At 45.4% G+C, this 17,312-nt stretch overlaps 1 protein-coding gene across 1 annotated transcript in view; it reads left to right on the top strand.

The window, feature by feature from the left end:
- The window catches only part of ITIH5 (inter-alpha-trypsin inhibitor heavy chain 5), a 457,780-nt gene that overhangs the window by 189,358 nt on the left and 251,110 nt on the right, over window positions 1–17,312 (top strand). Inside the window, exons 4-5 of the mRNA XM_069629674.1 lie at window positions 2,911–3,012; window positions 6,209–6,453. Of these exons, the coding sequence (XP_069485775.1) occupies window positions 2,911–3,012; window positions 6,209–6,453 (347 nt within the window). The remainder of the gene's footprint in view (window positions 1–2,910; window positions 3,013–6,208; window positions 6,454–17,312) is intronic.

Genomic DNA, 17,312 nt, shown 5'->3' with positions numbered 1-17,312 from the left:
CCTTCATTGGTGCTGTACGCGGAGGACGGGGACCGGAGACCAGAGCAGGAAAGCTGCAGCTGAATCTCGGTAAGTGCTATTTATTTTTTTTTAAAAATAAGCACTAGCTGCAGTTTGCTGGAGGAGCCCGGAAAACTTAGAAATAAAACCGCAGCTTTAAAAATGTTGTATTTATGTTTGCGGTCGCTTTTGAAGCGACCGCAAACATAAATACAACGTTGTGTTTGAAAACGCTGTGGTTTTTCTTTCCAAGTTTCTCGGGCTCCTCTGGCTCGTAGGAGCCTGAGAAACTCAGAAAGGAAAAACCGCAGCGTTTTCAAACACAACCGCGTTGTGTTTCTGCCCATTGTGGCTGTCACTTTGGGTCACCGGTGCTCCCCCAGGTGAGCACCGGAGACCCAAAGTGATAGCCACAGCAGGCAGAAACACAACGCGGTTGTGTTTGAAAACGCTGCGGTTTTTCTTTCCGAGTTTCTCAGGCTCATTCGAGCTTGAATAGCTCAACATTTTACATAGGAAGTTTTTTTTAAAAAAAGTGCTAGTATTATTTTTTTTTATGTTGCCTATCTATTTTTAAAATAACATTTTTTCTGGACTATCCCTTTAAGTGTGCACACATTCACCATACACTCACACAGTCAGCCACCTATACTTTTAAGTGTTCACCTTTTCATCAAACACTCACACAGGCAGCCACCTTTACATTTATGTGTGCACCCTTTAACCATAAACTCACACTGGCAGCCACCATTACATTTAAGTGTGCACCATTTCACCATACAGTCACACAAGCAGCTACCTATACATTTAAGTGTGCACCATTTCACCATACAGTCACACAAGCAGCTACCTATACATTTAAGTGTGCACCCTTTCACCATACAGGCACACCCAGGCAGCCACCCTTACATTTAAGTGTGAACCCTTTCACCATACACTTGACATGCACACCCAGCCACCCAGAAATGTAATTGTGCACCTTTTCACCATCCACTTATACATTTAAGTGTGCCCCCTTTCACCATACACTGACACACGCATATGTCATGGGGTTGAGGGGAGCCCTATTACTTCAAAAAGTAATTGTTTCTTTTTGAGCTCATTGTTTTCTAAGGATGTCTGAGCATTAGGAACCTAGCATGCACATAGCCCCATATGCACAGACACCCCCAAACCTGAGATACACCCCCTAATCTGAGATCCAGCCCCCCTCTTCTAAAATTCTGCAAGACTCATGTCATATAGGAAAGGAAACATTATCTCTGGAAATGAGACAGAGGAATGGAATGATGTGTGTTGCAGCCATTTAATCCTCACGTCTGTAATGGATGTCTAAGGAATATATGTTTACTTCTATAAAGATTGAATTGTTACTGAGGAATGACACAGGTCAAATACCTCTTTTTTGCCACAATCCAAGCCCACAATCTGGGAGAAGAAACAGGCTGTTTGAATCAAAATATATATATTAAATAATAAATCAGGGAAATGCAGGTGGCCCCCTATCTCACAATGTAGGGTAGGCGACCTTAAAACTGTATGCAGGAATTCAGACTACAAAGATAATTAATACACTGGCTGCCTGCCTATTTTAGCCTCACTTAAAATGTTATTCCACCATCTACATTTCCAGTCTCTTATTGCGTACAGAGTGCATTTATGAAAAACATTATTTCTCAATCTGTTCTTGGAATTAGGGATTTAGTAATGGATACTTCCTAAATATGTTTTGGGCTTTAAAACTCAGTATCCCAGCATGCAGCATATCAGTCAATGAATTTTACAGGTTCCTCCTGGGCTCTATGACTCTGATTCCAAGCCTGCACACGTATCACTCAGTAAATGTTTTGTCAGGCCCATTGTTTACCATGATTCCTTGGCATGTGTAGTCCCATCTCCTTATTTCCTCCACAAAGAGTATCACTTTAACACCCCCATGTAAGGTTCTTCACTCCTCTTACCCTCAATGCATTTAGTCAGGTTTACTTCTCTGCCTCTGGTCTTTCTTGATCCTTTTCTTAATGCTTTGGTTTTAGACCCTCTTCTCAATTTGGGTTTGTGCCATCTGGTATTCCGCCCTGTTCTTGTCAAACTCTTGTCAGTGTCCTCCTACTTCTCGTACCCTCTCTTGTGGTTTGCAGGTTGGTGCAGATTCTTCTGGTGTAGTAGGCTCAGATTGTGTGGTGCACCCATCTCACTCAGATTCTGTGATTGGCAGCTGTCAGAATATTTCTGATGTCTCATCAACTGTCCACGTGTCCTCCTGAGCCTCAATGGTGAGGATAGTCCTAGAGTCCTACATCCTGTGCACTCTGGGGTTGTGCTTCGCTCCTTGAATCTTCCTCATGTCAGACCACCAGGTGATGTTGTTCCGATTGCGCCTATGGTCCAGACCCTAAACCTGGATCTCCTATCGTGCTATATGCCGCATTCTCATAGTAGGCAGGTGACACGGCTTCTTTCTCTGTGGGTCTTCCCAGTAGGAAGCAGTTCCACCAGCCTCATCTATCCCTGGAAAGGGGGAAACTAGTCTTGATGTAGTCCTCTGTCCTGTCTACATAAGGTTAATTAATGATGTTACATTTGTAATGCTGAAGGAACTGCAATATCATCAGATACAGCATGAGATAATGTATCTATGCTCGTATGGCATTTCTATAGCCCAGCCCTAGCTAGGAAACAGCGCAGTGCTGTACAAAGGTAATTATGAGGGGTTCCAAGAGTGGCAACAGGTCATGGCAGTTTCATAGGGTGAGGAGGCATGCATAGATTGAGTTGCTTTAAGGTGACATGGAACATTGTTTCTCATATAATATGTGACGGGTGATATGAAATCTGTAATCCTATGTTAAATGTAATGCAATGTGATATAACATGTAATATCTAACACTGTCTCACTCCATCATCTAGGATAATTGGTGGTCAAGTCTACTACAGTGAAGTTGTTTGGAATACAAAGGTGCCTGGCGACACCGATGACGACAGTAAAAATAATGGCAATACTGAGCACGGGTGAGCATTGGCTCTTTGTTGTGTGGTTATGCATCAAAAAGTTATGTATGTAGTCCCTCCCCCACTCTGTATTCTAGTTCCCTGACCCGCATGTGCTTGGGTTCTACTACCTGGGATTATTGGGTGGTCATTTGGAGCAAGAGGAGGTGACTCTTGAGGGCTACTCCATTGTTAAAACTGACATAGCATCATTGGTTTGCATGTCCACGTTAATGTGTAGCGGAGCGGGGCCCCGTGGCTAGAGGACAATGCGCGTGAGTGAGTGCCCAGGGCAGGAAGTGTTTCTGCAAAAATGGGGGCAAGACCATAATGTGAAAGAGTCATGGGAAGGCGAATAATGGTAGGGGAGAGGATATAGCCTGCGACGGAAAGAGCAGGACGTGGGTGGGGACTGCGGTCGAGTGGCATGGTATAGTGGGTCGGGAAGGGGATTGATTTCATATTCTGAACAGGGCGGGTCCATATTAACAATGCACTTGGTGTGGTGTTGAGGTAGCATTGTTTACACTAGAGGGAGACAGTGGGGGTGATTTGTGGGGTTTTTTCTGTGTTATTGACATGTTTTGTTAGGGTACGTAGAAATATACAACAATTTGAGAGGTTTTTTGTGTTTAATAAATTTGTATTAAGACTATAGAAATATAAACAACATGGTTCAAGGAGCAGTAGTATACAATTCTTGCAAAATCAAGATACACGAGGTTATGAAGTTAGGGTAATAATACTACAATAAACCACTAAAACGCACAATATGGGAGAGTAGGAAATATATCAAGCTAATGCAAGATCCATGTAAGTAAATTTAAATACATATAAGAGCAAGTACTACTGCAATAGAGACTCAATAATGTATAATTTAACCAGGGGAAGACCAAGACCATACAAGACAAGACAAGATGGGGATAGGGGTGGGGATAGAAGGGGGGAAATAGCTCAGGGGCAACACGCCCGCCTTGGAAGCAGGATGACACAGAGCAACACAGGTTGAATCCCTGGTCCATGCTTAGAAACCTCTGGGTATTAAGCGCATTATAAATAACTTATCATATCAAATAGTTCAATATAAGAGTATACAGGTGCATCAGACCATATATAGAAAATATCAAATAAGTGGTAATTCAGTTGTCACAGCAAAATCATGTGCCGTGCATAGATTAGTTATGAAAATCCAAATGGTTGGTAAAGTAGATGCACTTGGATTCATGTTTGGCTAGTAGACTAAGGTTTTTGGCCATACTTTGTTGAGATCTGTGGACAAGACACATATTATTCGACCGACTTTTAGCAGATAAACTCTGAAATTGTATCCAATGTTCAGCTACTACTGATGTCAGGGATGTCCCAGGCATCCTATATGATCGTTTTTATTGTTTTGCCATTGAATTAATAACTGGAGAGCTGAGCCCAAGCCATGGTGGACAGTTCCAAGAGCAAATAAGAGCGATATTGAGGGTGAGTGGGGCTTATTTTATAGTGTGTGAAATCTGAATATATGAATAACGCCATCATCATCTGCTCGAATGTGAAATATCATAGGTGCTTCGGTGGTCGGTCATCATTTCGAAAACAAAAGGTTGAATGACAATAATGTCGAAAAATAAAAAATCGATTTTTTTTTTATTTATATATTTTTTTAGGGATAAAAAAAAGGGGGGGTTGGAGGGAACCCCCCCATTTCGAATAAAAAAACATAGTTAGAAAGAAATTCGATTTTTTTTTTCGACATTATTTTTTTGCAAAAATGACTTTCGACATTTTTGCTTTCGAGATTATCACTATAAACCAGGTGCTTCGACCCTCCACACCAGATTTGTGATAAGACAATCCTGCTTTGGACACCCCATTTCAGGATTGGCTCTGGTCTTTCCTTACCCTTCTGTAGATGGGGTCTATGGAACCATACAAAATGCTGGTTGTCAGCGTCTTACGTGATGCCCTAAAGCACCCTGTTTTTTTGCTTCGGCTTTGTTTCTTGCAACATTGCTCTTCTTCTCCTAGTGGCTTTCTCTCTACTTTGATGTTGGATCTCACGGGATGGATTCTTATGAGGCTAGATCCCAGGGATCTCCCCGTGCACTCCTATCTCAAACTGATTTTGTGCATGATTGAGCGATAGGAAACCACGAAACCCCAGATATATCTAAGAAATGTTTAAAGGACACATCTTGAAAATTGGGCTGGGATTGTCGTCCACTTGGCGGTTAGGGATAGTATATCCTTAATCAAAATAAAAGAAAGAAAGGTATGTGTAGTGAATTTCAGTGGAAATTATTAGCACTTTTTTCACAGAGGCCTAATTTATACCGATCAAGGGCGATCAGCCCAATACACCTGGATGTGTTGTCCTCTTTTGAAACTTTTTTTCTGATATGAGTCTATTTGCCCTTTGGTGGAGCAGTCTCTTTTCAGGGTAATTTACAATGGGTGATAATAATTAGGACGAACAGGGAAATACAAGTGGGAATATGGCCAGGGGAAAATAGAGCCTGGAATACAGGCGATTTACATGCATATGCAGTTGATGGCAAGGTTGAGGATTGGTGGCATTCAGAACACCCAACTGGATTTCACTACACAATGGATTGAGCCCAGTCCTAGATGCAAGCCCCAACATCTAACACTCATTGGGGTGGCTCTGGGCCAACATGAACGCAGGCCTGGATAAATATTCAGAGACAATACTACTAGGGCAACCAGGCGGCTGTATTGAAAGGTGATGTTTGGCCAACTTCTGCTTTGAGTTTGACAGCGACCTGGGCCGTGGGTGGAGAACACTTCTTTCACTGTCCCATTGGTGGGATAGAAACTGGCATGCATTATACCCTCGTCGGCCCCTTGTACAGTCAGCTCTACCATATTAAGTTAACCCCATAGTTTTTAGGGAGGCGGATAAGGACTATGGCACCTAGTATGCACTGTAGGGACCTACGGGTGAGGCAGTCATTGTCTATGCTACAGTACAGTTCTTTAGTAGATCAATGAAGCAATGACAACTCTTCATGGGCGCTAGGATGCTTGGTTAATTGGGTCAAGTGGCTCAATCTGGGCATTTATTCATCACCCATTATCCTTGTATTACTTATTGTTTTTGATTTTATCTTATATGGAATGCATTGAATTTCTAATTAAGTCAATGAAGAGTCCTTCGATTGATGCTTATTGTATCACGCTGGGTTCGCCCTCCCATGTCGCGCAGGGACAATGGCATGGAAACCTTCAAAGCCACGGCCACCATTCCCGGAAGGATGAAAGGGATCTTCCTGCTGGCGTACGAGGAGCTACTGCAGCGGCGGCTGGGCAAGTACGAGCACACCATCAGCGTGCGGCCCCAGAACCTCGTGGGAAGGTTGCTGGTGGAGGTGAACGTTCAGGAGCATACAGGCATCACCGGGCTTGAGGTCCCCCCTCTTCAGAATAACAAGCAGAAGAGCAAGTCCACTGGTAAGCCTAGCACGGTCCTTTGCTATTGTGCCGTGTGCAGTTCACATGTGATATTGGTACACCGTCCTTTTATCGCGGGATGTTTTTCCGCTGGGTTTTTTATAGTGAATTTTTTAACGAAAAAACCCATTGAATGTTTTAGGGGGTGTTATAAAATGATATATATGGGGTGTGGGTGTTTGGGAATAGATACAAAATTAAAGGGAATGTAAACAAAATTTGTTGTTTTTTTTCGATAAATTATTCGCAGTAAAGAAACCCGTGAAAAAACATCCCGCAATGAAATGACATGAAACCGTTATATTATGGCGTTTTTCACCAAACACTGTCGCCATTTGCATGGCCTCTTGGCGCCGTGGCATCTGCAAGAAAGGTGGGCTGGGTTTGGTTAGTGGGGACGGAGGGAACGGTGCAAGATTGCTTTGCTGTTGTGTTGATGCTCACAGACCGGAAGTAACTGGTGTCTGCATGCAAGTGTGTTTCTTGGTGCTTTGTGGTAAGTGCACTTGAGGTATGTGTATCTGAAAGGGTGTCCCATGCGACCCTACTGTGAGGATGGGTGTTCTGGGACAGTGTTCAACTTTATGGGCGTGTGAAGACTGCAGTGGGGCACCAGCCATTGAGAGGGGAGTAACAGAATGTGAAAAGCATCTGGTTCCTGCTAGTGCTGAACCTGAGCATGACTGAACACAACGCAGCAATTGAATGAAAGGTTGCTGATCTTTTTCGAAAATGTACATGAAGATTTGGTAGTCAAGTCCATACAATTAACCAGTAGGAATTCCGTGCAGAGATATCAATTCCTGGCACAGGGTTGCAATGGAAAAGAGTTGCTATAGCCTCCAAGTCTTTTCTGCAGCCTGCCCACATCCTTTTCTGTGAGCCTGCTGAATAGCAGCTGCTCCACTATAGTATATCCTAATACAGGCATAAATATATAAATAAGGATGGCAAACAGACGTTAAAAACACGCGACTCGCTGCCTAGCCAACACGTGTGCTTCTGCAACAGATGCCAAACACAGCGCTTTTAGTTCACGGTGTAGGTTGCAGCAAGCCCCAAAGGCAGAAAAGAAGAGCTTTTTTCACAAGCATCGTGTGTATAATTCTAATAGTGAACATTAACCAAAAAGTACATCATTGCAAACACATATTGTATATGAAAACGGCCAGTTTGGGGAAGGGGGGGTCGCTCCCTCTTCTTATTGAAGGCGATGGAGGTTCGGGGGGCGGAGGAAGGCGCCTGCCAATTGCATTATTTAATATAGTGGTCTGTAGTGGTGCTCATGTGTTTGGTCGCTGGCAGCATATTTATGATGCTGTGTTTCCTTCAAACCCCCTGCATGATATGTTTATAAGGCCAGGTGGCAAACCTGCCCACTGGGTTCCAAACCAAGAACAGAGTCGGAAGGGGAGACCTTAAAGGTACTTTAATAGAGACATCCTCTTGGTACCTCATGGGTAAAACATGCATCACCCCCAGATGGCCGCTATCACGGGGGTCTGCAACCTGCGGCACTGTTGTGCATTGGACCTCCCATGGTGGCTCCCCATTGACTATGCTGGCTACGGCTGATGGGAGTTGTAGTCCAAAATATCTTGGGAGCTGCATGTTGCATACCACTGCCTTTTCAGCTTATCCTATTTTGTATGTCATTTCGTACCGGGTTGCTATGTTTTGTACCCTTGTTTGCATGTTTGCTATGTGTGTACCCTTGGTTGTTTGTAAAGCGCTCCTTTGATAATTGGAGCTAAGCCAAAACATTAATAAAATAAAGTCCACATGAAGTCCAATCCGATGTCACTCTTGGACCGATGATCACATCCCCGTGCCCCGGCGAAGCCACCGCTAAGCGCCAGCCTGGGGTTTGCGGTCAATGGCAGAGCATTTCAACTGCTGTTCACTGGTGGTTTCAATCCATTCATATATAATAATGTGCATTCTTATATAGCGCTTCTGGCTGGATGTCTCCCACTTTTTGGGTCTGTAGCAACAACTGTTATTATTAATCAATATTGTAACTCAAATTACCTCCCTTGACATAATGGAACCCAGGCTGACCTTTTATTTATTTATTTATTTACTTATTTACTTATTTACTTTGACATTTGTACCCAGAGGCATCTAGGTGCTGGTTACAGTAAACGTAGCTTGGTGATGAGAATGCAGACGGCGCAGCTACTTTGTGAAGTAGGAGTGAAATAGTAGTGGCGTCAACAGGCCAATCAGGGTACATGAAAGACTGATGCAGGTCACAAGGGGTGTAGGAAGAGTGAAAGGCTCTGTGAGAAGAGCCATGTTGTTAGGCTATTACTGTAGGTCCAGAATGAGGCTTCAGATCTTAGCTGTAGGGGAAGTGCATTACCATGTTTGGCAGCCACAGTAGGGAAGCTGAGGCCCCCCCCCCCCCCCGATGTTTGTAATTTGAACCTAAGTGTAGATAGGCGTTATGGGTAGGTGGACTGGGAGGGTCTGGTAGATTTTGGTTTGGTGAATTTAGGTGTCAGGTATTTAGGTGCAGTGGTTGAGAAGCATTTATGAGTTATGGTAAGTGTTTTGAATAGACCCCTTTCTCGAACAGACAGCCAGTGTATGTTTCACGTGGCTGAGGAGATGTGTTCTCTTTTTGGTAAATTTAGAGTTGCTCTTAGCGCATTATTCTGTATGACTTCAAGTTTTTGGATGTTATGGGAGGTAGTACCAATGATGAGGGCATTACAGTAGTCTAGTCTGGAGACAATAAGGGCCCTAGCAATAGTGATGCAGCTGCACGCGGAGAGGAAGGATCTGTAGGAATTGATACGTTTCGTGGTGTATGCTGCTGAGGAGGAGGTGGTGTTTACTTGCCTGGTTAGTGAAAGAAAGGAGTCGAGGTACACCCCCAGGGTTTTCACTTCTTTGGAAACTGGTATGGTGATATCGTCAACCATGACATACTCGTATGCTTCATCCAGTTTATTTAGTAGTGGCTGCGTCCAATCAGGAGCAGCTCTGTCTTGTCGTCGTTGAGGCATAGTGAGTGTAGGGCCATCCAAGTCTGAATAGATTGGTAGATTGAATTCAGCGTATTGGTGTCTTTGTCATAAGTGCCTGAGATGGGGAGGAGGATCTGGGTATCGTCTACGTAGTTAGTGTAGGAGATAACCAAGGTGTCAAGGAGGTCGAAGAGTGGTTTCGTGTTGTATAGGGTGGGTGATGCACATGAGCCTTGAGGGACTCCACAGGTGACTGGGGCTGGTGGGGCTGAGGCAGATGATGAGAACACTCATAGTTCTGTTCGAGAGAAAGGATGAGATCCAAGTAGTAGCTTTGGGCCAGAAGTGGCCTGCCGTTGCAAGGTGTTGGCAGAGAATTTGATGATCTACCAAATTAAAGACTAGACTTTACCTGCATGCAGCGTGCAACCAAATGTGTTAAGCAATGGCAATAATTAGCAATGTGCGATTTTGGGAATGACTAAACGAGCAGAAATTAGAAAATGTGTATCACCAGTTGCACATTGCTTCCATAGTGGCTCTATCTAAGACTTTTGGCGCATAAATAGCTTACCATTGACTCAAAGGGCCTAATTCACCAAACGTTTAGCGAGGAGCAAAGTGACTTTGTACTGCAAACGTACTCTTTACACCACGCTAAATGATACATGATAGGTTATTTTTAACGCGCTTAATACCCAGAGGTTTCTAAGCGCGGACCCGGGGATCGAACCTGTGTTGCTCCGTGTCGCCTTGCTTCCAAGGACGACCACGTTGCCTCTGAGCTATCCTGCTGAAATGAGCCTAATTCACAAAAAGGCACTAAGTAGCATGGAGCTTGTTTTGTGAATTAGGCCCATTTAGTGCAGTGAATTAAGCCTGGTACAACATGTTTTTTTGCAGTGCAAAGTCACTTTGCTCCGCGCTAATCATTCTGTGAATTAGGTCCATAGGCTCCCTGAATATAGTTCGAAGGATACATATTCATTTGACATATGCAAAATGAATAACTCATGAATATGTCTGTGTGTGGGGGTCTCAGCTTTTCTGAGGCAACCGTCTCCCGTCTCGGTGAAAGAGACACTTCACAACAATGCACTCCTTTGCTCGAAGGCTGCAATCTTCACCTCGGAAAGACAGCCCTTAGCACAGTTTGCCAAACTATTCTCTTATGCACATATTCATTGCAGGCAAAGTCTGGAGGAATGTCAGAGAAGGAAGAACATACAATTCTACACATGTTGGAAAAAACGCAAGAGATTTGATGGCTAGGCCATGGTGGGAAAAAATCCCTGTGTTCAACAATTACCTCGAGAGTAACCACTTTACGAGAAGTGTTCCATTATGAGACGACTATACTTGGGACACAAAAGCACACAGTGGCTCTTTGTGAATTATGAATTGAATTCCAGAGTGGAGGGGTCTGTGGTCAAGTGCAACAGAGCTGGGGCGTTATGAATGGCCGTGAACCTCTCAATCATGGCGAAATCTCAGATATGGCCCCCAGGGTGGAGAAAGGGCTTCTAAGGGGGGTGGTGGGAAGCAGAGTGGAACACAACCCACAGGCCTGCATCTTCAAATGCCAAGGTCAACTTACAAGTGCAGGGATGTTGTGGCAGACGATTGATGTCTCTTGGCGGTGCGCGGTCTGCGGCATGCATTTACCAGTTCTATTTCCGTCATGCGTTACCATAACTCAGTTTTGGAAATCAGAAGCCTAACCTAAGTGCCCTATGTCTGCCTTCAACACTCCGTTGCCCCACACGGTGACTAGGGGCAGCACCCAGACCCCCAGCATAGCGACGGAGGGGGTTAGATGGCAGGCAGTAGTCACTGTGGCTGGTGCCTTGTGTTATGGGAAGGAGGAAAGTTGGCGCTGTTCACATTTGAACTAATTACACATAACTCCCTGGTTTCACAATCCATTTTCATGGAGATATTTATTTTAATTATGTAAACAAATACACAATGACGTGAAGCAAAGATATTTGATGCAGTGCATCAGGTCATGGTTACCAGCACAGCTTGCCATCCACCATGAGCTGCTCAAAATGCCACAAATGAAATCACAGCTTGCATTACAAATGACATCACCAGTGACATCACTGGTGACTTTGTAGGTCACTATATAGCCATAACAGAGAACCACAACTTCTGCTAATCATTGTTTTGTTTGAGTGAATTACTGTTTTATCAATAATAGCGTAGACCATGTAATCTCAGCTGAAGGGCCTGCAGGGCGTGGCGTGTGCCATGCCTTGGGGGCACTATTCCAAAGGCATGGCCAATCGCCATGCCTTGCTAAAGGTGAGCCTACCTACTGTGGCTATATTGCAGAGCGAGTGGACGTACCCTTTGAACACGGTTCCAAGGCATCGCCTACTGTGTACCCCGAACACAGAAGCCCCACCTAGTCTTCTTAGTGCCTTGTCAGGGGGGTATCTGGTATATCCATCGAATGCCTGTCCATCGAGTTCCTTTGCATCGAGGGGTTTGCAACGAAAAAATATGCATCGAATGCATGTTTTGAGGGGTAAAGGGTTCATTTTATTTTTGGATGGGGTTTAAATGGTAAAAAGCAGGGGGCTGGAGGGCCCCATTAAAAAAAAAAATGTTAAAATGCATTCGATGCTCATTTTTTTCGTTGCAAAATATTTGATGGAAATGTCCCTCAACGCAAAAAATTCCTTCGAGGTGTTGCTAGGTCTGGAAAAGATCTGGTGCTATGCTAATGTCGGGACTGTCGGGACTCAGGGCTAGCTAGCCTGCTGGTTGTAGCTCCTGAGCTTCTATCCGGGGCTACAACCAAAAGACCCAGGGATATAGCCCCCTCAGCCCCCCCCCCCAGCAACGCTCATGCGGCTGCTGCACAGTGACAATGGCTGATGCGTCCACCGGGCATGACACACGCTGATACAGTTGCATTGCCCACTAGAGCTCGGGCTGGCTTAGGTCAAAATTGATCCTCTGGCCTGGCCCTCCTTTTGGGTATGTGCCTGCCCAAAGCAGGGGCCAGCCACGAGCCTCACCGGCTGCCGTGACGGGAGGAAAAAACAAAGTTTAAGCAACCTAAGGAAGCGCTGTTGCATGATTTCTGCCTGACTTCCTGTCCCGTCTCTCCTCTCATTGATTGGCGGGGGCGGTACAGGGAGTCTATGTATTTCCTGGCAGCGGAGCCAAAGCAGCGCCTTTAAAACAGGCGAGTGCCTCTTGTTTCTGTTTTCTACCCACCCACACCACACCTTGGCACCGCCAGCACCGTCATCCCTCATTCAGTCCCCTTTCTTCACCCTTCTCCCCCCCTTACTCCTACGTGACCATCAAGAAATCTACCACCTCGCACCAAGGGCTGCCAGCTCCCTTGTTTCCCCTTCCCCTCACCACCATCCACTAAATACCAGTGCAACCCCCACCCCAAAGTACCACAACCCCCTTTTCTTTCCCTTAGCCTCTTTTCTTGCCCCAGCCCCCTTTGGCCCCCCTTTGCCCCTTTTGCCCCTTTTCTTGGCCCAAGGCCCCTTTGTCCTGCCCCTTTATCCTCTTTTCTTGTCCCCCAGCCCTCTTAAGTTCTTTTTGTTGCCCCAACCCCTTTAGACCCATACCCAATTATTACCTTTTGCTGCCGCCAGCCCTTTTTATCCCCCAATCGATGTAGCCCCTTTTCCTTCCCCTTTAGCCCCTTTTCTTGCCCCATCCTCTTCCCCCCATAGCCCCTTTTCTTGCCCCGTCCTCTTTCTCACACTCTTTAGCCCCTTTTCTTGCCCCAGTCCTCTTTCTCAACCCCTTTAGCCCCTTTTCTTGCCCCAGTCCTCTTTCTCACCCCCTTTAGCCCCTTTTCTTGCCCAGTCCTCTTTCTCACCCTTTTAGCCTCTTTTCTTTCCCCGTTAGCCCCTTTTCTTGCCCCATTCCTCTTTCTCACCCTCTTTATCTCCCCTTTAGCCCCTTTTCTGCTCCAGTCCTCTTTCTCACTCCCTTTATCCACCCTTCTTTCCCCTTTAGCCCTTTTTCTTGCCCAGTCCTCTTTCTCACCCCCTTTAACCTCTTGTTTTGCCCCAGTCCTCTTTCTCACCACCTTTTTCCCCCTTTCTTTCCTCTTTAGCCCCTTTTTTGCTCCAGTCCTCTTTCCCACCCCCTTTTGCCCCCTTTCTTACTCCCCTTTAGCATATGTTGTTGCCCCCAGTGCCTTTTGGCCCCCTTCCTTGCCCCCCGTTAGCCCTTTTTTGTGCGCCCAAGCCTCTTTTCTTGGCCCGAGCCCCTGACACAGGCCTCTCCCCCATCTTTCACGACCATTTCGCTGGCTCGGCTTGTGTTTGGCCTTAAAGCCAGGGCAGACCCCCAGCCTGGGCCCTAACCATGAATCCGCAGGCTCCTCCAGCTCCATTGCCCACTGGACATGGCTTAGGACCAGGTCCTCCAGGCCTTTGAGAACAATAAGTAAAATAAATACATGATTGAAAAGGTGCAAAGGGCCAGTGGGAATGGAGGGGATAGGAGACATGATGGTTTGTTGTGTTGTCGGCTTATATAGTGATTTTGTTGTCCTGAGGCCCTCTCAAAGCACTGAGGGAGACCAGAAGAGGGGGCACAAGAGTAAATGAGGAAACAGAAAGAATACAGGATGATGTCTCGGGAGGATAGCTCAGGGGCAACGCGCTCGCCTTGGAAACAAGACTCTTGGAAACAAGACGACATGGAGCAGCACAGGTTCGATCCCCGTGTCTGCGCTTAGAAACCTCTGGGTATAAGTGAGTTATAAATAACCAATTATATGGAGGGATGGAGAAGAAGGGTGACACGACGTGCTGCCATGCACCTTGCTTGTATAGTACTGAGGCTGCTTCTTACAAATCAATAAACAAGTTATAAAAACGATTATTATTTATTTATTTTTTTTAAACAGGGATATTTGTTGATTGTGCCCAAATGAAAAAGTGCCAAAATGCTAAGAAAAATAATACTGGATGACTTCCTCCCTCCCTCCTGACCTGGGATGACTTAGGATCTCTTTCTAAAGGCAATGCAGTCCTGTCTGCTCGTGGGGGAGTGCACCCCCCAGGAGACCTGGGATCCCATGAGAGGGAGGCAGACAGTCTTTACTTCTTTCTATAGCAAGCTGTGAGAATGTAAAATAAACATAAATCTATGAACTCTGCAGGCAATGTATTACCAGAGTGATAGTGTATGTGTGAAGGTGCTTGATGGCTTGATGGAACTTCACTGTACTGTTATCACAAGATTCAGTGGATCCATGGGATCACTACGACCCCCAGAATTCCGATGGACGAAAATTATAATTTTTATTTTTGTGTTGTTATTTAACCCCCTGTTACACCACTTACATATGGGGGGAGACCCCCAGCTGCCCCCCATACTACTATTATATCCCATATCCCACCACATATATATGTGGTGTAAGGGGGTCCAAAATAAAAGTCTGAATTTCAGGAGTCGGAATTCTGAGGGCTACATTTTGGCCCGTTGCCGCTCAGTGGCCTGAGTTCACCTGCACTTGCTTGGCTAGCTTACAAGTATTGTAAGTGCTATTATGCTGCCAGAATTAAGTGTCTACCTCCTGAAGTGGCTCGAAGGTTTCTCCAGTGGTCGAAGTGTACGAAAAGAAGTATTGGAACTATCTTCCCTGCCACAGCTCCCCACAATCCCCATTGCCACGCTCCTCCCACGCGCAATCCAAACCCCCAAACAAATGCGCCTGCTGTTTAAGGGAACGTTCAGTGCAGTGCACTGAACTGCTCCCAACCGCTCCCACCCACTTCGACCACTGTGTACAACGTGTGAAAGACGGGACGCTGGATCCAGCTCTTCCTCTGTGACTCACCTAGACCATCAGGAGGACATTGTAAGCAAATGAACACAATGAAAAGCAATTTTAACCAAGCCCAAATATATCCCACAGGATCCCCAACGCCTAGGCTAGTAGATAACAAAAAAGAACAATAACTGGGCGTAGGAAGGAAGCGAGAAACGTACAAAGGCTTAAGGGTAAATAGTTATTTAAAGGATTACTGAATGTATTAGTAATATCAGCATGTGGGTGTACCAATAAGACCGCTCCCCACAGTCCCCTGTCCAAACAGACCAAAATACAACTGATAGAATCTGAACGCCAGCATGGCGTTCCTCTCCATGGCAGAATAGCCCAGTTCAGGATTCTGCAACATTTGGTTCTACAGATGTTTTGGGCAGCAATTCCCATCAGCCCCCTCGAGCATAGCCAATGTTGAGGGATCATGGGTTTCATAGTCCGAAACAGCTGGAAAGCTGCAGGTTGCAGACGCTTGGGCTTAATTTAATGGAAAACAATGGTTCTGGACAAGACTCACTCCATTTGGCCATTGTGTGAACTCCAATTGAAGAAGGAGTTTCCAAAAATCACATTTTCTTACGTCTCTGTTAAGATATCCGTGTTGCATCTTAATCAGAGCAAGCTACGTTGTGCCACCACTGTCCAAATGGCCCATGGAACTATCGTACTTATAGAAAATAATGAGATAAATTGAAACAAATAATCCCCTTCCAGAAATGTCGTCCTATATCCTGCATTCAACCCATAAATACAATTGCTTTTTCCACACATTAGAAGTCCCTATTGACCGCCAAACATGATGCAACCCAAGTTCCCTTTGCTGTCCCCAAGTTAGGAGGAGAACAAAGATGCAACCCTGTAAAGGAGCAGCGGGGGAACTGTTAGCAGCTACCCCGATTACCAGCAAGAGGGTACTTTGGTCCCAACAAAATCCCAGCTGCAAGAATGGAAGACTCAACCATAGGGCAAAGTTGACTGTCGCAACGGGACAGAGATCACACTAGAACAGCATAGCAGTCCACAGGTTCTCGTTCTCCAAACGAGTGTCACACCGTTTGAACCATAAATGAGGTCACAAGAACAAGGGAAACTATATATGCAATACCTCGGGGTTAGTTTGGTTATTGGATCGCTACAGCTGGTGGCTCCTCTTAGGCATGGGCGTAATTTTAGGGGGGACAGGGGTGTTTGTCCCCCCCAACTTTCATGGCACACCATTTTGTCACCATTCGTTTGGCTGGGGTACCTTTTCTTCAGATGTCATGTCTCCCCCAAAATTTTCATAAAAGTAACTCCACTGCTCTTAGGCTGCCTTTGCATGTAACAAATACAAAGTTGCAGGTTAACAGGGAAATGAGTGCCCACTGCAACATAGCGTGCCTTAATTTGAAAGTTAGCTAAGGATTTGACAGAACGTGTCTTCCCAGCCTTGAGACCCTGGACAGCTCCCAGGCTGAGTGAACTAATTCAAGGCAATGGGAACGATCACAAAAGGTGCTGTATGTTTCCATTATGTTGCCATCTCTGATCGCCTAAACCCTGAGAGCCTACATCCAGCTTTGAGTCTGTGTAGTAATTGTATCTTTCCACCTCTGGTTCAATGGGAACAGCTTTCCTCCTTCTACCTCGAATGAATAGGCACTGTCCCGCCCTTCCAGACCACGTGTGTAGGGACCACAAAATGGAGCTTTCCTGCTAGTAATTATGAGGCTTTTAAGCTATATTCCTTGCAGGTGTCTTATCGCTTTGGTAAACTGGAAACCTTCCGTCTCTGCTCGTCCTTGGCTAGGTTATGCACTATGTCTCTGCTGGAAGCTCTGTCTGTCTGCCTTCAGCTCTATCAGGCTGTCAGCCTCTCCATATATTCAAAGTCTGTCTCACCTTCCCCATTCACTTCAGTGGACCTATGGCTTCCATCTTTCTTCTTATGGCTTATCATGTTAGTCGTAGTTAAGCATGTGCAAGCTGGATATATATGTCTTCTTGGCATCTTGCTGTTTCCACTTAGCAAAATATATATATATATATATGGTATGTCTTCTTGGCATCTTGCTGTTTCC

The sequence above is a fragment of the Ambystoma mexicanum genome, chromosome 12 (assembly GCF_040938575.1).
Source record: "Ambystoma mexicanum isolate Mex_15411 chromosome 12, UKY_AmexF1_1, whole genome shotgun sequence".
NCBI lineage: Eukaryota > Metazoa > Chordata > Amphibia > Caudata > Ambystomatidae > Ambystoma > Ambystoma mexicanum.
The sequence above is the reverse complement of the archived record's forward strand: the minus strand, read 5'-3'. Positions and strand labels throughout refer to the sequence as shown.